This window comes from Leptosomus discolor, chromosome 5 (genome assembly GCF_034619465.1).
Source record: "Leptosomus discolor isolate bLepDis1 chromosome 5, bLepDis1.hap2, whole genome shotgun sequence".
Classification (NCBI taxonomy): Eukaryota; Metazoa; Chordata; class Aves; order Leptosomiformes; family Leptosomidae; genus Leptosomus; species Leptosomus discolor.
In genome coordinates this window covers 19,400,763-19,426,720 of record NC_141395.1, presented here as the reverse complement: position 1 = coordinate 19,426,720, position 25,958 = coordinate 19,400,763, and the positions used below count along the sequence as shown (strand labels likewise).

Below are 25,958 nucleotides of genomic sequence, written 5' to 3'. Positions count from 1 at the left end.
TCTCTTGACCCAAGCTCTCCTCCCACTGAACAGGACACAGAGAGCTCTCTCTCTACTGAAGTTAGTGAGCAGCTTCGAGTAGTCACACATGAAACTTATAAGGTCCACCCACCTTTTATCCTCTACCCTGCCTTGTGAGCAGCCAACACCTGCCAATTTCTTCTTAAGCTGCAAGAACAGCTATAACAAGAATTTTCATCAAAATCCTGTATGCTTATTGCATATGATAATGGAGATCCAAACACATTGGGTGGCATTATCACAGAGAACTGAAATGTTTACCTGAAGGTGACAAAAGAGCTTTTGGGGTGCTAAGAGGGGCCTCCTACTCTATGTTGTCGAGGAGGTTCAGGAGACCTTGGTGCAGAAGTCCCCATCACAGCAATGATGCAGAAAAGCAGAGAGGATCGCAGAGAAGCGTGATGGTTGCCAAGATGCAGACATAATTTTTACCCATACTGTGGCAGAGGTATGTCATGTATATAGCATATTAACCTAAGTGTGGGGATATGCTGTTCTGACATGATGCCTCACACCTTCTCTGTTTGCGTGGAAGAAGGGCAGGGTCTATACTAGTGACTACTGAAAGACTGTATGACTACCACTGCACTTACTTCTTGGGTGAGAGGTAACACCTTTGCATGAGTTAGGGATGAGATAAACCACAGATTCAAATGTATTGTTTCAGAGTAGAAAATGATACAATTAAAAAAAAGAAAGAAAACAAACAACCCACACAACATCCTGAAGCTTGCATTCCCTTATTCCCTTCAAAACAGCTGTAGGGTTTTTTTAAACCAAAAAAACCCAAGAACAACAACAAAAACCCATCAACCTTTCTGCACCACCACTAATTTACTTGTCTCAGTCACTGAATGATTTTCAGACTCTGAAAGCCTAAGGAGTGCGCTCCAAAACAAACTGTTGATCTTGTTCTTTGGGATCAGTGTCTCTACTTTTACCTAATAACACCCAAGGGCTGATGTATATCGTGATCTTCACTTACTTGCAAAATTTGAATAAGATCTTCTCAAACACTAAAACTGGTCCTGTGCTGCCAAGTATAGTGAGAGGCTGTCCACCAAACAGAGAGTAGGCAATTCCAGTCATGGATGCTCCAAACAGAGATTCTATTGCACTCTGAACATGATACAGAAAGAAGTGTTCATAAATTTTCAAACAGGCTCTTTTCACAATGTCTTAGTCTGAAGCCTTCTAAACATCAAAACACCAGTATTTAAAGGTGATTCATACAATGGTAAGAAAATACTAACCACAAACCTAGGAATGTAAGTTTGTTTTAAAAGTTCAGATTTAACACATACTATACGACCTTCAGTTGCTTCTCCCAGCAGACCACCAAATGTGATGACAGGAGACATGCAAGCACAGTAGAGAAACAAAAATGATGCCAGACACTGCAGACTGAGAGCATCCCTGAAGTCACTCCAGAAGAAGGGAGCTTTTCTTTTTATATCTAAAATCAATCCTCCAAAAAATCTAAAGAAAATAGAAGAGATCAAATTAATGAAAAAGGCGTACCAAACTTTCTTACACGGCACTGCTTTAAATAAACTGTAGAGAAGCTATTATTCCTTGACCAAATGATACATACTCTTACAATTCATCCTTCCCAGAAAAAAGTTTCTGGGAACACTGTCTTGATAACTTTAATCAGGAAATTGTGTTTTCAAAATAATTTGCATGTTTGTTTTACATAACCTTCATCTAATCATCCAGACCCAAAACTTCTGAAAGTTGTAGCTCCCATGCATAAAACACTGTTATTTATTATGCTAAATAATTCTTTGCAATTGTTTAATGAGCCAGCTATCACAATGCCCATTTGCCCGCCCGCATGTCTACATATAGACCTTCTTATTTGAGAACCTATTCCTAAATACACTTGATGATAGAATTGAATGTAGGCCAACATTTTCCAAGGACAAGAACTATCATCTTTTGTCATTTATACTACGCTAAATATAATCAAATATTTAGAACAGACACTCCCTTACAACATACCATACAGTTAAAGTAAATATCCGCGCAATGCTTTTTCTCACAGGCTCCCAATGTATCAGATGATGCTGGGGTAAAGCACAAAACAATGTGCCACCATCTCTTAAATACCAGAACGATCCTTTGAGCCATCAATACCAGGTTCACCGGCAAGAGAACGGCTTACAGCCAGACTTGCCATCCTCTCCTCTGCCCCACTGAATACACCAACACCACAACTGAATCTTTAGCCTTATGCAGGCAGGAATGATATTTTTATATACGAAGAGGCAGCAAGGTAAAAGAAAAGTCTGTCACACCACTACACCGCACTAAGGCAACCACTGACATCTGATGCACTTACAGCACACCATATTAGATGAGAGAACATAAGTATTCCTTGGGGCAAATTCTTCCTTTCAATGTGTGTGTATTGCAGCCACCATGGTAATCATAGACTCACGTACTAGGATATATCATGGCTTACTGAGGTAAAAAAGAAATGCTAGAGCTATATTCTGCACAACCCAGAAACTTCAACTATAAAATACTTGTAAGCATTCATAATATATGGCACAAGACTATTTCCAACTTTTCCTTCGTGCTATACTAAAATAAGAAATGTTAATCAAGTTTAACAGAGGTCTGACCTTTATAAATAATAGAGAAAGGAGCTTGCAATAAATATATAATAAATAAATAAATGTGAAAACTCAAATCCTCTTGCCCTCTCCCCCTTTCTGCAAATTAGCATGTATTGTCCTTTTCAACTAGGTGGTATGCAAATCAGGAAAAATGCCTGAAAAAATTCATATGCCAAGCCAGTCATTTGAAAGAACAGCAGACCATTACGATTCCTCTGGAAGTGCATCACTTAGAACACTTAAGATTTTGCATGTTTTCACTAACTTTCCAGTGCGTTGAAGTTCTGGTCCAGAGTGTCCTCCAGGGTGTTCTGCATCCCCATGGGCTGCAGTTCCATTTGGCACTCCTGGGATCTTACGCTTCTCCTACCAGAAGGAAAATATGGGTCTTAGCAACCAGATCATAATTTTAGCAGAGGAAATGGGCTTTGAGAGTTGAAAGACCGAACATGCAAATTTTACTGTAAGATTCATCAACATAACCTCTTCATAAGCTGTAGAGTAGTTCTGTAACAGGAAATAGTAGAAGGCATTGTGGTCTAAGACATTTAAAGAAAATTAATAATATCACAGAAGATCTTGTATCAGAAAACATTTTAAAGAGTAGCAAGCCAGGCTGCTTTGGTCAATTCTTGCAATAAGCTTAGAACAAAAGCAAACCATGGCTGTTTGGTATAATCAAAGATGCTTATGACCAGTTACCCCTGAATGTAAGATATTTAGATACAACTATCTGTCTTTATTCAGGAGAGAACTACAACCAAAATGTTATCACTATACTGTATGCTTGCAAGACAAATTAATCAGCAAATTAACAACAAAACAAAAAAATGAGCATGCATAATGTCTATATAGTGACTCTGCTAAACACTAAATTAATGAGACTTAATTCTACCTAGCAAAAATTCATCACATCATTTAAAAGTGTCAGAATTTTACAGTGTACAAACCTGAGAGGGAACATTCTTAGGTGGTTCTATTCGAATTGTTGGATCCCACTCTCCAGGAGGGAGAACTGTAACCTGATCAAGAAACTCATCAATTCCAGATACCAAGTCATTGCGGTCTTTTGCTTTGTAAGCAACATCATGGAACACCTGTGAAAAACGAAGAAGTGTTTGTAGGAGGAAAAAGAGATAGGGAAAGGAATGCTCCCACATTTTTCACAATGGCCCCTTCTCTCTGAAACAGAATGCACTTCATGCAGTTCCCACCAAACAAACAAATCTCAGCTTCAACTGACTAGAGTTTCTCGTACAGTTTTCCTAGAAGCTCCAGCTGCTATGGAAAAATACCCTTATGAGTGCTAAATGTTCTAGATATTTTAGTTTTACAATTAATTCCACTGGGAAGTAACTGTGTAAAATTAAATCTTCTCAGTGAAGATAGGCTTGCATGTGAATATTGTTTCTCATTTTGTTACCTCCTTATGGCAGCATACTCTGGGCTGTTACAAGATCATCAAATGAACTAGAATGCTATTTGTGCATCATTAAAATGATTAGCCACACTTCATCTGGATGATTCCATACTGGAGATTCTCTATTACACCTCTTTAGCGAGTAAAAAATTACTAAAATCAAGCCACGAACAAAAATACCTCATCTGTCATTAGTGTTGCAATTGATCTTCCAATCTCATGGTATTGTTGCCCTTTACCCAGTGGTCCAAGAAGAATAAACAAAAATCTGCAAAACAAAAGATAAATTTAAAAATTGTAAAAGAATCGTAAAGGATAGCAGGTTGAAAGTAACAATACATACTACAGAAATACTTATTTAAAAATTGGACTAGAAGAACCTCTAAGACAAACACTGTATATAATCTCCTTCAAGGTCATCACACATTTAAACATGAAGCTCTGGTTAGAAAAAAAATGTGAAAATAAACTGCCAAAAATACATCATAAGCTCACAGTCGGACTTGATTGAGACTCAAAACCTCCTTACATAACAAACCTAATCTTACATAATAAATATATGCAATTACAATCCAAGTACGGAACACAGTAACATTAATTTATTTAATTCTGTTAATTCAACAGAATCAACTGTTTTATGGTACTGCAATATTGGGAAAGTTACTCCAAATAAAAATAATTTTTAAATCATTCTTACTCCCATTAAGGCTCTAGACAGCCTCTACTCTAGGCTTGGGGCTAGTAAGGTTCTATAAAATGCAGAGGATAGGTTCAAATGAAATAACTGAAGTACTCAGTTTTGCTAAAATGGAAAAGACAATTTTTTGACTAACATTGTTTTTTAAAAGAAAGATTTTTGCAGAAATTCTTAATTATTCTAATTTTTATTTATTTAATTTTCTTTTGGCCAAAAATCAAGAAATCTGCTGTTTTCCTTTTGGTGTTTTCTTTTGTGTGGAGGTTACAAGGAAAGGCTTCAGAAGTTTTTTCAAAGCCAGCTCAGTCCCTCAGTGTCCTTATGCATGTGTCCTGGTTTCAGCTGGGACAAAGTTAATTTTTTTCCTGACAAAGCTGAAGGCCACATCACCCTATGTCCACAAGGTACTCAGAAAAACATGACAAGAAATAAATCCAACCGTACCTTGTTGGAATTGGAACTTCAGCTAGCCCCGTGAGCAGCACTGCTGGAGATAACCTAACAAAAGCAACAACCGCACGGTCCAGGAACTCTAGTTCACCAACTAAGATGTTTGATGCTTCAGCTCCAGGTGGTATCTTTTTCATGAAGTGTAGGTCGACCTGGGAAAAGTATATTAAATTACAACTTAAAAGCTATTCACAGGGACTTCCTGGTCACTATACTATAATCTTAGTTATTTCAATTATTTCTCAAAATAATTGTTTCTCAAAACCAAAGAACTGGTCTTTCATAGTTTGATTAACTTTTCTTGGAAAGATAGTTAAAGTACTGCAAAATTAATTTATAAAGACAACAAATCCCATTCAAAATCTTGTGAAGAATACAGTATTAACTTCCTAGTAGTATTTTTTAATCAACAATCATAACAACATTGATAATTCATAACAGAATCGGTAAGTCATAACAGTAGAAGAAATGAAGACACTTATTTTTTCATAATTAACAACTCTGGAAGTCATTAATTCATAGTTCACTGTTGCTGTATTACAATCTCAATGAGAGGAAGAACAGGTTCACCGACACATAATTTTCCTTTTTCTACTCTGAGATGTATTTTTGTTTTCAGGTTTCATGGAAGACGGTTGTCCTTCTGCTAATAACAGAAAATAAGCTACGACTACGGTTGTCTCAAAAGTAAATTGAAAGAACAAAGCAGAATTAAAAATTTCAGAGTTTTAAGGCAGTGATGTTGACTTTTGTGGGGACAGTAGGAAAAGACAAAGAAACAGCTCATCATGACATTGCTATATAAGCTCAAGGTATTTGCCTAGGAATGTGTTAATTTGTATTTATTTCCTCAGCACCAGTCTAGAGTTTACTCTGTAACAAAGATCGACATGGAATTATAGAGTATACAATGTATGTTTGATTTCATTATGCACCAGTATTGTCTACATTTCAAAATGCATGAATTTTGTCATTTGCTTTCCTCTTATTAATCTAAACACAACAACAGCAACCAAATCCAATATAAACTGTTAAAGTGGACCATTTTAATGTCTATCTTACAGCCATCTGTCAGTACTAGTTTGCATAGTTTTTGGTAATATTTAGAAAATTGTTTTCTTGCAAATGGCTCTGGCACTAAATCAGAATTCAGATATAACACAGTTGCCTGTGTAATGAAATCTTATTTCACTGAGATCACAGAGATATGTCTAATGCTACCCTAAACTAATCTAGAACAATGACCAAGCACCTCACAAAGTTAAACAAGCACCAGATCAACCCAGAAGGTTGGAGACCAGGTACTTTTTCAAGGTAAAGTGTCAGTGAGGTAAATTCTATTCCCCACTCAAATCACAAAGTAACTCTTCAGGGTTAAATACAAATTCCAAACAGGTTCACTTTGCATATAATTTCGGTGTCATAGGTCATTTATAGTTGAGAGACAGGAAGGAGTCTTTCAGGCATATAGCAATGTGCATTCTGTACCGATTCTACCTTGTGAATGGATTTAACATTTAATAACTAGTATCTCATCTACAACACACCACAGTTGTCACCTTAAGGTCCCACTAACATGCAGATCACAGGATCAAGATTCAAATCTGAAAGAAACATCCCGTCTCCTGTCTACCAGAAAGAATTTCCAGATATGTTTCCTGCACTATTTATCAGGTTGAGATTCCAAAATCTTTCAGGCAGTGAACAGAGCACCAGTTAAAAGGAAAGTAGCTGGCAGAGAAGCATCAAACTGGGCAAATACACCCGAACCCCAGGAGTAGCTTCTGCTACATAATGAGAGTGGAGGTGGTCCTGGAGTGAATTTAGGGCCATGTCAGAAGCTACGTCCTTCAAACGCTTCATCTATTCTATCCATCACACACCTCTTATCCCAAGAGGTCTTTAGCTGGAGAGATTTCATGTGCATCTTAATCTGCACCCTAACCTGAGCTGCATTCATGACCTGGCACTAAACAGTCCCAGTAAGCTCTGATTAAACATAAAACTAAATGTGGAGGCCATTCCCCTCCAGGGAAACTCAAGGACTGAAAAGAGTGGTGGGGGCCTCCCTCAGAACCAAACATAAATTGACATGAAGACAAACAGAAAACACCCAACATCACTTCTTAGGAAAGCTGTGACACATATTAATCAAATTTATTTATAAGCAGGGCCAACCAGTATTCAAAAACAAGCCAATTATTTCTCACGGTGTTTGAAAGACCAAGCTGTCAGCACCGAATCGGGGTTTGATACAGAAATACTGTTTCCATGTGGAGCATAGAAACGTTGCCATGAGAAGGGATGCAGGTACAGACTCTTTATGCATTTCGTATTTCAGAACAACTAGGGTTCCCTTCAGCCTCTGGCTTAAGAAGCACAGACCAGCCAGCTGCAGTTGTAAACCACCATTCCCATCCTGCTCAGACACAGGTTAAAGCAGTGCTGTGACAGATCACCTCCGTATCACCCCCTGAATACAAAGTCCCCGTGGTGTCCCCAGAGGAAGAGTAATGACACATTTACAAGTACCAACATCAGAAACCGTGTCTTCCTCTCTGTGCTACTGAGGTAACATTCAAACAGCTTTTAGTGCCGTGTCTCACATTATTCATAAATAGGCACCAATACAATCAACACAGTCTCAGTGCCGTATTCAAATTAAGCCAGCTTTTTGAATCAACTCCAAAGTTTGGAATATTAGAAGTAGCCCAAGGGAGACAGATTAGCAAGGAGAGAATATGTGAGGTAGTCAAAGATGCTTTTTTTGTAGAAGATAAATGAAATTAATATATGGAACAAAATTAAAGCAAGAAATCACAATACCCAAGAGAAAATTAGTGTACTGCTCTACTTTCCTCTCAATCTGTGCATATAATTCCAGTTATAACTGTTGGGAGTTATTGTAATAGCACATTTCAAGGGGAAATTGTACTTTACTTATGTGTCTTCAAAAGGATAAATGGATCTATTTAAAGGCAGTCAAAAAAGGTATTTAGATCTCAGTCCTTTACTGTTATGTCATTCCTGCAAACAAAAGTTGTTCATATTCCTGACATCCTTATTGGTATCTAACAGTGCTAGGGCTAGCCAAAAGATGACACGTTGATCCCTTCTCAGGCCAGTTTAAATAGGAAGAGCTCTTATGATCAGCAAAGCTGCAGCACTACAAAAATAGTGAGTAAAGAATCAAGCCATGCAGCCTCCATTCTTGTTTAATACAAACATCATGCACCTAGATAACAGACTGGGATTTTGATCCTACAAGACTCAAAGCAATTGGGTAAACGTGCAATAAAAGCACTACTGAAAGTCATGACATTCCCTTTGCGTTGTTATGGGTTTCACCTCTGCACAGCTTAATGCTGAATAGACAGCTTCATTTATATTTTATATCCTTCACAAAATTTTACATCTTGATATTAGAACACTTGTCAAAACAATTAGTTTTAGTTAACACTTTTAATATAAATATCAGGAAACCAAAATCATACTTGACTTTTTAAAGCATTATAATCTTAGTTTTAAATATTTTTAAATTATTAGCATTCAATCATTAACAACTTGTCACTGTTTATAGATCTCCTTGCTACCTCTGTAGAAATGTGGTCCATAATACATCCCCAGCCAACCTCATTTCCCCTCACTGTCTTTGACATAAAGATCTGTTTCCCATCTTTGTTTCAGCCATATACCTTTCCTAGTCTGGCATGTTCAGTCAAGAATTCAAATGGTGCAAAATAACTACTGCTGCTAGGAAATAAGTCTGGCACCAGATGGAGCAATCACATAACTCTACTTTTAGCTCAGTTGCACTCACATTAAGATTCAACAGACTCAAAAGTGCTGTTCTTCAGAATTTTGGTTTAAATCACCTCTCTTCACTTACTCAACCTTTGTTGTATTAATGTGTCAGCTGAAGTCATCTACCCCTGTCAGGTCTGTCATCTGTATTTAACGTGACAGTTTGTTTTAGGTACTTACAGACTTCTTAAACAAATTAGGATTCTCCTTTACATTAAAGCTGAGAAGCTGTTTGCTTTTCTTTGCTATCTAACATTGAACTGTCATTGCAATCTCCACTACTGAACAGTTAACATCTTTTGTGAAGTGTACTGAAATATCTTGGCTTGCCAGAAGAATTAAGTTATAGGTTTACAGAAACACATTCTGTTTGAGACATCTGGAATCCACGAGTTCAGGTTATAAAAAGCGTAGTTTGCATTCATGTTTTACTTCCACAAAAAGTTAAAGTCTGAGAGGTAAATCTGAATTATAAGAATTCTGAATTACTTTCCTACTTAGATAATTTTCTGTTAATTTGTAAAAATTCCCCCTACAAATACACATCTACAATACTGTCATGCAATAAACTTATCTACGTTCCTAAACTGTGATTTACTGTAACCAGGAATTCGTCAAGAAAATGAAAAATTATTTTTTGTTTTATACAAACTGTGTTGCTGTGCACATGAAACTTTAATTCTGAAGTAAAATTTGCACTTCACAGATTTTCCTTATTCACATGGATCTATTTTCTTTAATTTAAAACATCTATTTGGTAGTCAGGAAGATCTCTTCAGTATCAGTGAAGAACACTTACCTTGCTGAAGTCAACAGTACTGTTTTCTCTGCTCACATCATTTTTGTTTTCAATACAGGCTGGAGCAGACTGTGGGGAAACAATCTGACCTGCTAAAAAAAGTACCATTATTACAGAATACTAACAATTACTTCTATAAATAAAGCAACATCTAATGAAATAGTTGTTAAAGAACTACATACATTTCATATCATATGTATATGAAGCATCTAAACATGGCATTTTAATTAGAGACTTATTTAGCATAACACATTCTTAAAAGACAGAACATTTATCACGTGCAGTTAGGGTTGCAAGAACCGAATTTAGAAAACATAAAAGATACTCTTGAATATCGGAAGGCATACTTTCTATGCCAATTAAATCTTATGATTTTTAAGATATTACATTTAAGGAAAGTCCTGCATTCATATACTTTTTTGCAAGTAATTTGAGAGGCTGCCAATTTTGGGCAATATCTGTTTACAAGAAGACTTCTCATTGAACAGGATTACTAATTTTCACAAATTTATTCATGTGTGTAAGAATGCCCTGATTATAACAACAACTATAAAACCCAGCATAAAAGTGGGCTACTATAAAAACAGATGTATTGGAAATTAAGATGATTTAAAAACTCAGTATTGAACGATGTGATTATTGACATGTCTAAAACAAATGTTTCAGCAAACACATTTACTAAATCCTCACTGGAATTTTTTGAAAACTATTTTACAGAAGTCTTAAAAATATCTCAAGATGAGAAGAAGTGTTTAAAAACGCCTCAGTCTCGTGTAAGCAAACAGTAAGCCTTGTGATCAACAAAATTTTGCCAACAAAAGCTCAAAAAGAAAAACAGGATTAAGTAACAAGTATATATCACCTAAAGCATATTTTTACTTAATGCCAACATTGCCCCTGTGCACAGCCAGAGGCCACTACGCACATACTGAGGGTGTGGGGCTGGCAGTAGGGCAGCACACAAACCCCACAGGATGACAGGCCGTTCCCTGCTTGCCTTCACTCTTCCTCCCTCCCTGGCATGGCAGGAGCCAAGCACAGCTCTGAACACCACAACAAAGTACAGGAAAAAGTACCAAATATACGAGCCAACTATCTCTTACTGCCCTAACACATACCCAGGAATAACTACAGAGTCCAACTGGCCCAGCGTCAGCATCTCGTGCCCAGCATATATTTGTTTCCATAGCAAATAAAGTCTCTCATATGACTGAGAAATGATGATGTGAAAACATTGGTTCTGGTGAAAATCAACCTAAACTTGCACAGTAACAAAGACCATATGTTCACGACACTTGAAGATGAAGACAGTCAGAAAGTCCTTAGCTAGGCAATTGTCTCGGCAATTCAAAAAGCCACAGCGTCCCCCCTCACACCACAGCTACACACGCTTGCAGTCCAAGCACATCCTCAGCCACAGCCAGGAAACAGAGCACTTCACAGGATCCAGTCTGAACAGGACAGGAGACTTACAAAGGTATCTCAACCACTGCCAAAGTACTGAAGTATCCAGCTTCTGTCACAGCTGAGCACTACAGTATCCCTGTCTTAGTCTGGTCATGAATTCCCAGTTGGAACACTTGCTGAAGGGAAAGGCTGGCTTTCATGAAAATCACCATCTCATTTTCCACTAGGCAAATCTCCCATGACTCAAAACACTTTTTAAACTCTTGTGCTGCATCCTGGTAGCATAGCAAGAGAGATTTCACTTTGATTAGGAAGTACAGGAACAGAATGCTTTAAAATGTATTGCTAGAACTCTCATTATTAAATGTACCAATCTTAAAAATGTAAATATTTCCGTTTTCTCCCTGATTCAGGACAAGGACAGATGAAACAAGAATAGAAATTAGGGCTTTTGTTCAGCAGTACAGTGAAATAAACAGAGAATGGTGAAAAAAACGAGACATGACAAACACATTAACCTAACCAAGTAGATAAAAATAAGTCAGAATTAGAATTTACATATGACAAGAACAAAGTATTAATTTCAGAAAGACATATTAATGTAACTTAAAGGAACTCACATAAAAAACTACTAATAATTCCTAAATGTCACTAGGAAAACTTTAGGAAATTGGAAGCCAGAAAATTAAATATGCAAGATGCTTATAAATGGACATTCAATTTGCCCATTTTAATTAGAACTTAGAGGAAAAACATTAAGTTTCATCATTGTTATACCATCACCTTTACACTATATATGCCCTACTTCACACTGTAATTTTTTTCTGTATTGTTATTTAGCAGTCTTACAATTATTTTTCCAGTATCATGTAGTATTATAACTACTGCAAATAATTAATGTATGTTTGGTATTGGTACTATTTTGAAGACTTTAATAACCTAACTAAAAAACCTTCCACCAACTCTAACAGAGAAGCCATAAAACGTTCATGGAAAATTTCTGCCCTAACTTACTCCCAGTAAACTTTAGAACTAGTAGTATTAGATCTTCTTAATTCTCTTTTTTTTTTCCTTTTGGACACTCCTCTATGTTCTAGGATTATATATAAAGGGAAATATCTCTAATAATTATTCATATTAATACACATATAGTATGTTATAAAGATGTAATAGGAAAGTAACAGAAGTAGTAGTTCATATTTCTGTTGCTAATTAGGGATTTACATTTATACTTTTTTTTCTGGACCTAAAAATTCAAGAAAATGAGAGAAGGGATATCTGCCAGGGAGATAAAAATATTGACCAACAAAGGACTCAGAGCATGGACCACCACGTTATAAATACTGAAGCTTTAACATCATAATTAGAGGTGTCAAAAGCCCCTAGGCAATTAGCGTAACAGTCCAAAGGCTAACTTTTAAACATTGTGTCCACTTTTCTTTTAGGAGAAAAATATGTAAAAATATACATAGTAGGAAATAAAAGCCACAACCAGTAAGTATGTGAAGTTTATAAGAATAGCATATGTTCTTTTTCTGTGCCAACAGAAGACCTCAAACTTTGATATACCCATATGCTGGAGTAATCTGAAAGAACACAAGTTTTACCTTGAGGCAGTAAGAGATGTTTAAATAGCTCTGCAACTTAAGACAGCTTTCTGGATCTTAGAACAAGAAGTTTGGCTTTTTAACTGTATTGAATAACAATCAAAGATACAAGGTAGAGAAGACAGGTAATTCCACTTTTCACATGATAGGCACGAGGAAAGTTTTTTAAAGAGCATCTTAAGCACACTGCAAGAATGCGTGTTTCTTATGCAACAATAGTAATATGCAAAGCTGGTCTCTGTGTGGCCCTTCAACAGAAGCGTCCCCTCTACTCCACTCCTGTGAGACCCCACCTGGAGTGCTGCGTCCAGCTCTGGGGCCCCCAGCATAACAATGACATGGACCTGCTTGAGCTGGTCCAGAGAAGGGCCACGAAGATGACCAGGGGGCTGGAGCACCTCCCTTGAGGACAGGCTGAGAGAGTTGGGGTTGTTCAGCCTGGAGAAGAGAAGGACCTTATAGAGGCCTTCCAGTGCTTAAAGGGGGCCTATAGGAAAGGTGGGGAGGGACTCTTGATCAGGGAGTGTGGTGACAGGACAAGGGGTAATGGTTTCAAACTGAAAGAGGGGAGATTTAGATTAGATGTTAGAAAGAAATTCTTCACTGTGAGGGTGGTGAGGCCCTGGAACAGGTTGCCCAGGGAAGCTGTGGCTGCCCCCTCCCTGGCAGTGTTCAAGGCCAGGCTGGATGGGGCTTTGAGCAACCTGGTCTGGTGGAAGGTGTCCCTGCCCATGGCAGCGGGGTTGGAACTAGATGGTCTTTAAGGTCCCTTCCAACCCAAACCTTTCTATGATGGTCCCATGAAGCAACAATCAATTAAAGAGCTATATGAATGAAAAGGGGAACTGTCACCTCATACCTAGACTAAATCAAACAAATAAAAAAAAAAGCATTTCCTCTGGTTTCCGCCAAAACGCCAACAGTCATCACTGCATCAAACTGTCTCTGGAATACAGGTATACACTAATTCCAAGTCTTCTCCAATTTTTATCTTTTAATATGGTAGCCTTCAAAGCACTATGTGCAAAAGAAAACCATCAACTCCCTATAAGGGGGAATAAGAGCAGCAACAGCCTTGCCATTTGTTCAGCTCTTCCATGCCCTATCCTTACCAGTTCCACTTCAGCTCTCACAAGCAAAACGTTTATTTACACATCGTATGGGGTAAATATATTATTTTATTTTTAGGAGTGCAATGTAGTACTTTGGGTCCTTATAAATCTAAAGATTAAAAGCCTTGATTTATCCTGCAGTTTATCTACATAAAGTATCTGAAGAGCTCCATTCTTTGAGAATTCATGAGAGCACCATTCAGATTTTTTAAATTATCAGTCAAAAAAATGCGTTAGCTACGCACAATGTGGTATCACTGACATATCCAGCCTACATACAAAGGCACTTAATACTTAACAGATAAAACCACACTAAAATGGGTGTTAAGACTTATCTATGTATTAAAAAGTCAATATCAGTACAGTTTTTAAAATTATATTTTAAATTGTTGCACATAAAAATAAGTGGTTTATTTCAGACAATGTGAAATTGTCAGAGCTTTGAATAGAGCAATAATTCACACAAAAAATATTGTCATGCAAAGCCAAGCCACTTAAAAATCAAAATCCATCAAAATAAGTTCCATATTTATTACACTAATAGAAGTTTGCATTTGCAGATATGACTCAGCATTTTGAGATTATTAGTCCTGCCAAATTAAAAAAAATATATTAATCCCAGCAAATCAGTGTCACATGCAACATGCTCTTACTCCCTAAAATTTAAAGCTGAAGACATTTAACTATGTGTATTGTATTTATTAATCAAAATCCAAGCGGTCTCTAGAATGCCAATGACAAAACTCAATGTATTCAGATACAAATCACAGTTAATGGAAACAAGCTGGATGCAACTGACACAAAGGAAATTGAATCAGAAAATAAGTTGCTTATTTTTCCAGACCATACAGGTTTCTTCCCATTCAGAAAAAAAAAAAAAAAAAAAAAAAATCATCTGACTTCCAAGCCAGGTCTAACAATCTTAAGGCTTTTCACTGCAACTAGTCATCAACTTTCCAAATCTAAGTGAATACTGTCCAGATCCAAAATCAAGGATTGAAAACCAGTACGTTTTCCTAAGTATATGGTAAAATGCTAATATAACAGAGCTGTGATAGCATCTTTGCAGGCTGAATTGTGTATATATCTTTAGGCCTCTTGATGCATAACATTTTAAATCAGTGGAGAACCATGTCACTCCCATTGTACCTGCATAACTGCAAGCAGATTTGGTGCTCGCTAATGACAGACGCAAAATTTAAGAGGATGAGGGAGAAGTCATTTTACCTGTTTTTCTAATGCTAGGCCTGAATCTCAAGCGTAAGTCACATGATGTCATGCAGATTTAACTAAAATGCTATGATTTGTGGTTTTACAAATTCATGTAAGGAAATGAACTTATATACAGCACTTTTTTTTTCTCCACCAAAACCAACAACGTTCCATATAAGCTTCTCTTAAGTGTGCCACAGCTGCTGACAAAGGCCAGAGGTATTTTTTAATTGCTACAGCAAGAAGTTGCATGCTGTCAAGAAACTGAGATGAACACATGGGAGTACATTTGAAATGATCTGAAGCCCAAGCAAGAATAGGTATTTATACTACCTCTGAACCTTCAGGCAGTTTACAGAACCCAAAGGATAGGAGATGAGGAAGATACAGAGATGAGATGAGCCTGTTAGAGACAGACACAACAAAGACAGAGCAAAATAAAGAAATACAAAGATGAATGATACATATATTTTTAATACATATAGATTATACATTTTATCATGGGTACAAGTAAATGTGGAAAAAGAAAGAATAAGTATCAGATGAAAATGTTCATAAATACAAGTTATACTTTAATAATATAAAAACCTGTGTATAATACAAGTTCATTAAAATACATATATTTGAGAAGAATATAAAACTAGAATGGAGCATTAGCTGATTTAAGCTAGAATTAACTACATCTGAGTTCGCCTTCTCTTCAAGGAAAGCTGTAGCAATCCACCTGATCCAGATCCGATACTGCCAGAAAATTTGGGTATATATATGGCCTTCATTGTGACTTATTCCCAAAACCAAGGAACACTGTCACATACATAGGAACGCCTCCCTGTTCTTTTCATATGGCTCCAAGTAATGTCCATCTCTCTCCACATGGTAGTATTAACATCAGAGTTTCATGTGCTGTAATCTGCTCTGAGTCATGGCATAAATGCTTGAACTGATGTTCAGGAGAGGTTAAGAAAGTGAGGAAAGTAACAAACACCATCACCTAACTGGTAATTTAGACTTCCTGGGATACTAAAGCATACTTTCCTAAATTAGACACCCAAGCATAGTCTTAAACACTTCCACGTGTGCTCACACTGCCATAAACAAGGAAGAAGTCCAAAACAGCCCACCATAATAACCGAAATATCTGGAATAAAAAAGACCATCTCAAAATGAATTGCTACAGCAGCTCATGCTATTAACTCTGAAGATCCTCAATTTAATATGCTATTGCTTTCTTCAAGCTCTTTGGCATATCAATAAACCTCTCCCTGGAATTTCAGAATTTCTCAAAAATCAGACATGATGTGTGGTGCAATGCAATTTTTACACTAACAGTGTGTCTGCTCTGACATCAAGGGAGAAGAGGCAGTTATAAATGGCATACGTATGGAGCAGAAAACAGGCACAAGATCATGTTATTATGGATAAAGAACACTTCAGCAAGGTGCATGGAAATACAATTTACAAGTCACTTTTCCTGCCATGCTCCTCTCCCCTAGTTCCTTCCTCTTTGACCTTAATCAGTAAAAGGTCTGTTAGATCTCATTACGTATATACACACACACACACATTGAAGTCTAGACTAAAAGTGAAACAGCCAGCCAAAAAAACTAAAATATTTACATGATAAAAACTTCTTTTTCTAACTACATTTTCATCAAATCAGCTACTATTCCATGCCACGCACACTTAAATTCTGAATTGCAGAACCCTTTAAAAAGAGGAGAGCCTTATGAAATTATTTTAGCATTCCTGTAACAATAGAAAGGTGTTGTATATTTGCAATTGTCTTTGGCATTTTAGACCATGTCACAGGAATTTACAGACACAGCTCATGTATCAGAGTGATAAACCTACTGATCTCAATAAAAATAAGTTAAATTGCTTTATGAACCAAACTTTCTAAAGATTATTTACTAACGACAAACATTCATATTTTTACCTGCCTTTTACAGTATTTATGCTAAAATTACTTGCCACCCTCTATTTTGGGTATTTGGTGTCAAATTAGACTTTAAAAAAAAAAAAAAAGAAAGAAAAAAAAAAATCACTTTTCCTGCTCTTATGCCAAATTTGACTGTCGCTTTTTATTGGAACATCAAAAGCAGGCTTTTAATTCTCACAGTTTTGATGCTTAATGAAAAGTGAAAGTTAAACACAGCATGGCAGCATTAAAAATGCATGGTAAATCCATAGCACCCTGACATCTTAGCCCTGCAGAGGATGTGAAGAAAAGCCATTGTAAACAAAAGATAATACTACTAAATACAAAGCAAATTAATTAGATGGTCTGACAGACTCTTAAACAAAGAAAAAATGGAGGGAGAACATATGTACAATTATCTTCCAACAAAGATATCACAGTGGTCTGTCAGCAGCACAGTCATATATTGAATTTAAGTTTCAGACGTTGCTCCTGAATATCTGGAAATTGATACATTGAAAAGCTAACATAGTCAAGAACTTGGACAAAGAAGGTTGCATTCTCAGCTGTACCATGTAACCCAGACGGAACGGACTTATGGCTCTGAAACACCTATTTTACAAACTACGGACTGCTAAGGACTGTTAACAGTTAAACTGTCTACACTAACCCCAAATTTAACCAAACTGAGCACTTCCTTTTGTGCAGAAAAAGTGTCCAAGTTCCCTTGCCTCATTTCAATAGGGACAAATAAGTGGCCCTTCTAAACCTCTCGTCACTTGCTGTTTCTGAAAACTCTGATCTCTGATAGGAGTGAACTGAACTGTAAGCTCATCAGTAGTACCTGAGATGATCTGGTTTTCTCCCTGGAGTCTTCTAGGAATTAAGCTTCTCACCCAGAAAGTAAAAGCAATAATAAAATATTTTACTATTTTAGTGCATTTTTTGTATAAAAAGAGAGAACAATACTGCTACTGTTGGCAATATATGGAACATTTTACATTCATACATTCTACACAATGTCTATGCATAAATGAGAATAAGCAGACTAAAATGATGCCTTGATCGCATTTTACCAGTCTGTCCTCAGGAAACAAAGCTGTGTTTCACAGCTCACTCTTGACAATAATATAAAGTGTTTATATTCTTTAATTTTGCTTTCTTTTACACACATTTAGCTGATTTTTCTTTTGCTTTCATCTGATCCAAAGTTATATTTTAACAACTGGGTTTGTATTATTATGAGACGCTTGCACAGACACTCCATAGCAATCTAAAAAGAAATACATAGCTGCAGTGCGCATAACACTGTAACTGAACTCTAGCATTTGGGTTATGAGGCAACAGCAGAAGAAAATTACCAGGAACCTCTCTGCTACCCCTGGTCAAGCATCTAAGGGCATCTGAGTTCCTGAAAGCTGAGCATTTCAGTGTAGACTCCTACATAATTTACACATCACTTACTATGTCAAGTTATCTAGGGTAACGAAATAACTAAAGAGTACGCCAGAAGAGGTAGCAGTCAGTGTGCCTGAAATCAGGCAGCTTTCCAGAAACATCTCTTTCCACACTCCTTTAATCCTGCAGTATTGGGGCAATAGCTGCCACTCAAGCCCATGGGCTGCTTATTTGCTGTTGCCTTGAAAAGGGAAAAAATTGTGATTCCTTTTAAAACCAGAAACTTAAGACTGAATTTTCCTCTTCTAAACCTAATACTAATTTTATTACAATTCAGGCAATAAAGTAAGATTCAGACTTTTTAATGGAACAGGATAATGGATGGTAGGACAGAAACTTAAACCAATGTCTCTTTGCTTTATCACAGGGCCATCATCTATTTTGAAGAGGTCTGCAAGTGACCGACAAATGTGCATTAGCACTTAAAGGATGCAAGCAGAAGAGCAATGCTTCAAACTGATTAAGCGCACCTGTGTCCAAAAAGAGTGGGTTTGGAACTCTTCACTGTAATTTAGATAAAAAGCTGATTCACCTTCATAGAAATTTTCCTAAAATTATTTAGATTTTTACTGTTTATGGTGCATTTAACTGAATTTAAATTAACATAGTGAAAGTGACCAAGTGATTTTTTTAACCAGGGCTTAGAGTGCTATGAGGCATCTCTACATAAGCACGTGAACTGGAATTCAGTAGGTTTTCACCTTGCAAAATAAGCAGACAAATGAAAACCTGTAAGAATGTGTCCACCTACTTACAAAATCACTTAACCACTGCTTTTATATATATATATATACACATACACACACACAGACATATATATATAAAAAAATATAAAATTAGTGTGTTTGATACGGACTTAGATGCTGTCCTGATCAGAATTTATTTGGGACCGGGGGGGAGGGGAGGAGAATTACAGAGAGGTAGGAAGTTCCTAAAAGAAACTTAGGCAAAAGTGAGATGTTTCTGGATTGTATTACTGATGTACAGAATGTTAATGAAACTGAGATTATGATACTTTCACAGTCTGCCCTGAGGGGTCTTTTTCAGGAGACCGACTGCTTATAAAACATGCTAGTGCAAAAATCTTATGGAATGCAAGCTACCATCTTGCATCCTGTGGAAACTGATGAATAGGAACATTATAGCATTAACTTTCTTCATTGTCTCCTGAATATTTGTCTAAAGTCATCAGCACCAGATGCACAAATCAACAGGAAAGTTGCCTCAAAAAGGATGGACAACCATCCTACTCACTTTACTTTTACTCTTGTGCATCCATATGCACAATCACACACATCTAAATACTATTTTTCCCTTACTCTTAAAATGACATTTTGGCATAATTAATATGTTTCTATTTAACATCCTCTTCAGATGAAATTATATGTTGTCTGAGAGTCTTCCCTAGGGAAGTGGCTAGATTTAGAAGTACCCATTAAAACCTTACATGGCAATGACTGAAACTAAAGGTGCTTCCTTGAAACCTAAGTTAATCTTTACACCAACAGCCCCATCCTTCCAGACCAGCCACACTACTACTCTTTCCCCTTCTGCCCTATGCTCACAGCACACAGCTGCCTCTGGCACCCTGCACCTTCCCTGGCTACAGCTGTTTCCTCACTCCCCACTTCCCAGGGAAGCTCAGCAGGGCCCTGAACCAGAGAGACAGCAGAAGGGTTGAGATTTCACTAAAGCTAAGGTGATTTCTGGAAAAAGAGTCACTATAGTCCAACAGTGTTCAGACAAAAATGTTGTGGGTATTGTGATGATACTGCACACAGAGGCTCAGTGATGCTGCAATGCATAACCCTAGTCAACAAATTGTAAATATTTGCAAAATTTGGCTACAAGTTTCATAACACAGACCTGTGTTTATGCAAATAAGGAAGCAGCAGTAAGACATGATCTTTCATTATGATTAACCTATAACAACAGTACATCTTATAAAGGCTTCTGTAAAAATAAGAAAGAAAAAAATTAAGCCAATATTTTACTGTAGGATCACTCTGCAAACATGCACTCTCATTTCCATGAACATGATTTTCCAAAAAGTGATTTTCTGAAAGAACAAGGTACAGTTCTTGTGGCATCTCTCCAACACTGTCATCTTGAAAATGTTTTCCTCATTTTCCAACCCCTCAAACTCAAGCACCAGTTGAACACTAGCTAATGCATACACTATCACAGACTTAGAAACTATTCCAACAATCCATTACATTTTAACTAAATAAGCCCTGGATAGTCAACAGAAGTCAAAAATAGTCATACCACATTTCTGGCACTAACGGACCATGTCCATAGTTCAGAGCAACACTGTGCAAAGATGCTCAAGGTCAGTCTGAGGGATCGCACAGAGTGCCTAGAGCAGCACAAGTGTGCTTGAGCTGTGCAGCACCGGGGATAATGTGCCAAGCCAATTACCTAGGACAGAATGGCACATTAATCCAGCTAGCCTGCTTCCAACACCTGAGCTAGTTCCCTTGAATATCTTCACACAGCCCTGAATTGTGCAGGATACCTGCATTTCAAATTTAAACAGGTGCATTACTGAATGAATAAGAGGAAACACTTTTACACAGTAGCTTTTTAGAGCAGAATCACACTGAGATCAAGCTGTGGGTACAAAACACATGCAACACTGAACAGACAGGTGTTACTGAAAGCTCAAAATGCAAAATAAAGCAATACATTACCATTTTTATCCATGGAATGGGGCTCAGACTGTTTCTTTCCAATATCAGCAAAGGATCTCACAATTGGAATCCTGTTGCTCAGCTTCTTCTGGTTCTGATGGTGATGCTGTTTCAGTAATGCCTCATGCACTCTATGACGGACATCTTCACTGAGCTGCCCAGAACCCACCTGCTGGTCCAGAATCATATCTGAAAATATATACATAAACGTAATAAAAGAGGGGAAAGAAGAAATATTTTATTTTTTAAATTGCAATAATAAGTATTAGTACCCTACAGGATTACAAACGAAAGGTGTCGGTTCTTTTAACACAACGGACTTAAATGCCACATTTTATCTAGAAGTGTTTCAAGCTCGGTAAAAAAAAAAATATTTCGAAAAGGACACTATTAATGTAAAAAACGTAATCCCTCAAAAGAAATGCAGTTCCCAAATTAAGGTCACCTATTAACTTTGAAGCCAGTCCCTTAAGCACTCCCATACATAACGCCTTTAAACCCAGGATTATGAAGTGTATAAGGCTTTTTTTTTTTTTTCCAAATAACCCCTACTCTACTTGCTACAAAGGACTGGCATGCTGGCAGGAAATAACTTTTTTATTCCCTTTATACATACCGCAGGAGATCACAGTCTAGCTCTTTATTTCTTATAACTAAAATTACAATACTTTCAGTACAACATAAAGAAATTTCAGATAAGACAATACAGGAAAATTTGCTGCATTATTTGCAACTACTACTTAATAGGATCTCATTCTACTGTCAGATGTGCACGTTCCTGCAAGAGAATCATTACATGGAAGTGTGAGTGAAACTGATCCCCCTGCTAAGAAATTACAACCATTTTTGTAGTCCAGTGGCAGAAAAAATATACATATTTATATTCCAAACTATTTGTAAATACGTGCGTTATGTTTTTCAAATGGGAAAGAATTTTTGAGAATTTTGTGGGATTTTTTAATTTTTTTTTTTTAAATCCTGCTAGTAACAGTAATAAAACTTAACAGAAAAAGAAAGGAAAAAAAATTCGGTATCAAAGCAAGTAAAACAGCATTTACATACACACTGTCCTTATATATCCATCGGAAGAAACTGTATTGCACAAAAATAGTGATACAATAAGCTGAGTCAAAAGCTCCTTCTACTGAAAATTCAGACAGCTCATGATTCTGTGCTGGAGTCAGATTCACATCTACCAGTAAACTCAATGGAAAAGCAAGCAGAGCAGAAAAAATAAGAAGCAGATGCATCATCAGTAGAGACATAATTTGTCACGTCTTTGATACTTGCCAAGAGCATGAGAAAAGAAGAGAGATAATAAAAGGCATTAAATAATTATGCTGGTTAAAAGCAGAGTTTAATTGCTAACAGTCAACTATGCACTGCATATACATTTAAAAAACACAAGAGCTTTTCTGAAGTTCTCAATATCTACATAATAAGCCCAATGTTTCATATACATAGCCGCTTTAAGAACTGAACAACAAATTACCTGCACGTTTCACTTCTTTCAAAGAGGCTACCAACAAATCTACATCTCTATGACAACACACACACACACAGAAAGACAAGGCTTGGTCCATAGATAAATGCAGCCGCCAACAGGTACAAGCACGAGAGACGTACCCGCATCTTGCGATGAAGAGCGATGCACAGGTTTTCAACGTCGCCTTTGTCCCACTTCAGCAATTACATTCCGTGCAGTATTAACAACAGTGTTGACAGATCAAATGGCTCATACCAAAAAGTAATACTGCTTGGTGGTGTGCCTAAACTGATGAAACCTGTCTTCGGGTGCTTCACCTGACTCTGAAGGGAACTTTTATCTCCAGGGTTAACTCAAACTTCACAAGGTCAGTTACCTCTGCACTCCCAGTCTAGTCAAACACAGGCTTTCTATTACGCTCAACTCTAATGGAAGAGATAGAGGGGCGTAGCAGCAAGATGAGTGACAGAAAGGCAAGAGAGAAGGTAATACAAGTTCAAGAGAGTCTTTGGTATAATTTTTTCAGAAGGAGCCAAGAATTTGCCACACATGAGGAAAAGAAAAGAAAGCTCCAGCTCCATGAAAAATAATTAATTTCCTTGAGTCTTCTGTTTTTACAAGAACTTTCCCTTTATGGTAGCACCTCTGCTACATGTAAAAAGGGAAGATGCATTCAGATTTGGAAAGAGTGAAGACGTGTTTTCTTGCCTTGATACTCCCCTGCAGGTGTCATTCCTTTAATACAGACCCACTTGCAGTAGCAGCTGTAGGAGTTTAAATGCAGCCAAATTACTGCCAGATTGCTGTATTTTGACCATTTTTTCAAGACCTGAACAGATTTGAATAATAGTAAGACTGTCTCCTTCAGCACCTATCATCATGGGATTCCATTTCAGCTTCTTCCCAAGTTTTTCATCACATCTTTTAAAAGCCCAAGCCTCTGCAATGTCAGCAACAACACTCTTGATTGCAAAGATAAGCTTGAAAACAAGAGCAACACAGTTAAAGTCCAAGAGTAAATGGCAAACAAGCATTTTAAACATCTCATTTTCAAACAGACTCTACTTCCTTAGTCCTGTGAGATGATCTTACATGGTCCCGCCAGTTGAAGCTGCACCTCCTTTTCAAAGCCCTATTTTTCACTTTTGTATCTAGAGCGGATGGACATTTCTCCAAACTCCATATGACAAAACAGAGTAAAGAATCCAGACCTGAAACTTCACAGCACAATAACTCCGCTACATTCTTGTGTAACAACAGAGACTCTTCAAGGTTTTTATCCTTGGGGATATTTTTGTTTGTTTTAAAGAATTTTCCTCTTGAATGACTTTTTAAATTCTGCAGAGCCCCCTTCCAGCCAGAGACACTGCTTACCATTAGATTTTTCAAGAATGCTTCACAACCATATGGAGCTTTCAGCAAGATGCAATGTGTGGAATATCCACCAGCATAGTGTTATCCATTCTATTAATTCCTCACACCATAACATTTCTGCTGACATCAGAAACACTGAAGTAGGATGTTTCTTCAGTAAGGAATCTTGATTCATACTGGAACCATGAAATAATTTTTTCAAGCTGTTAAAGACAGACATTTTTCCTGCACTGGTAATTTAAAAAGAATCAAAGAAACTTGGAGTTTCATATAATTTCAAGAATGTTTTCTACATTCAGACTCAGTTACAATACATTATTTACATAAAATTGAATTTGTGAGTAAATATGAGCAATGTGAGTACTTAAACAAGTTATTCTGGTAAGTCAAATGTAACTTCTCATCACTTGTGAACAATTTACCCCGGCTGTGAAGCATCAGGGGTGCAGACACTTCAAGTGAGTTCAAATGCAGCGCAGCTCATTGCTGGCCTGCATGGCAAACTGCAACTGTCCCACCTCTAGGGTCCACAAGGATGCAAAAGCAGGGTAGCTGCTTCCACTCACTCCGGAGACGTCTGTCACACACTGCAGCACAGAGACATGCTGCCAGATCCACGAGGAGCCATCCCAGGTTCAAGCAAATGAGCAATAAGGAGACACTCAAGTGTGGCCACAGCTCATTCCCTTTTGCTCCACATTCACAGTGTGTCTGTCACCTCACATACGATACTATAAAAAACTCCCAGATGAAACATGGAATAAATTTATAGAGGGCATACTGCATTTGCACCAAAATTCCTGTCAAGTCCAAAAAGAAACTACTAAGAGGTAAACAGGCTAAACTGGGCCTGACTTTTGCAGCGGTGAATAAAGAAACAAGATCCAGAGGTTTGGTGGGTTTTTCTTTGAGCTGTATAGCAGATGAAATATAAGTTTTGAATTGATGGGCTCATATTCTCCTGATATGGCACTGACAGCTTACAGCAGAAGAAACTGAACTCAGGACATATCAGCAAAGCTGCCGGTATTTACACCTCTCAATCTTCCAAATTTTATAACTACGCAATTGCAGGACAAAATGAGAGATTAATGACAAACAAAAATAGAACACATGGGCTTTTGTGTGCATCATGACTGCAGTGACAGCTGACTACAAAACCTAATTTTAAAGCCAACGTTTGTTTAGTTTGTGGTTATTCTTTCCCTTTAAGACAGGGGAGAAGAAAACACAAGCAACCCTACAGCAGTGCTCTATGGAAGACATCACTATAATCTTAACCTGTCTCTAATAGGAACCCGAATACACACTTCCCTAGTGACTTAGGCACTAGGAGCAACAGAAAACTAACAGTTAGGATTCTTGGGCTGCATTTGTGAACCAAGACCCATTTACAATGTTTACAACAGTGATCATAAACAAGTTATCCAAGCCAGCAGATTTAGCCCTCTCACCCAAGGAGGCAGAGAATTCCAGTGCACTGAGAGACGGACTCTATTTCCAGCTCTACCTGAAATTACTTTGTTCAACTTCTCAGCAGAATTACTTGAAAGACAGAGAGTGATAACTGTCTGCTTTTGAAAGTAACAGCATTCAATTTTACTGAAGAACAAGAGCAAGCATTTCACAAAACTAAATAGCAGAGAGAAGGCTAAAATTTCAGCTTGCAGCTCAGAGAGCCAGCACAGTTTTAAGTCACAGCTACGCTAACATGCCACGGTGGATGCTACCAAAAGAAGAATGGAGACCTCATAAAAGAATGTATTTTGCATCTCTAAACAGAACAAGAGCCATGAGTGACATGAGTTCTGTCTCTACACACAAAATGAAAGCTGAGATTCACCTGTGTAATCTAAAAAATTTCCAGATTTGTGGT

At 37.3% G+C, this 25,958-nt stretch overlaps 1 protein-coding gene across 2 annotated transcripts in view; it reads right to left on the bottom strand.

Annotated features, from left to right (window-relative positions):
• Positions 1 to 25,958, bottom strand: part of SLC4A10 (solute carrier family 4 member 10) — a 121,115-nt gene that overhangs the window by 33,639 nt on the left and 61,518 nt on the right. The window contains exons 6-13 of one of the 2 annotated variants that reach the window (XM_086466115.1): positions 21,223 to 21,411; positions 9,816 to 9,907; positions 5,207 to 5,364; positions 4,246 to 4,333; positions 3,596 to 3,742; positions 2,911 to 3,011; positions 1,326 to 1,500; positions 1,007 to 1,140 (exon numbers count right to left, since the gene is read on the bottom strand). In XM_086466115.1, the coding sequence (XP_086322241.1) occupies positions 1,007 to 1,140; positions 1,326 to 1,500; positions 2,911 to 3,011; positions 3,596 to 3,742; positions 4,246 to 4,333; positions 5,207 to 5,364; positions 9,816 to 9,907; positions 21,223 to 21,411 (1,084 nt within the window). The remainder of the gene's footprint in view (positions 1 to 1,006; positions 1,141 to 1,325; positions 1,501 to 2,910; positions 3,012 to 3,595; positions 3,743 to 4,245; positions 4,334 to 5,206; positions 5,365 to 9,815; positions 9,908 to 21,222; positions 21,412 to 25,958) is intronic. The other variant, XM_009958455.2, reaches the window with a different exon arrangement.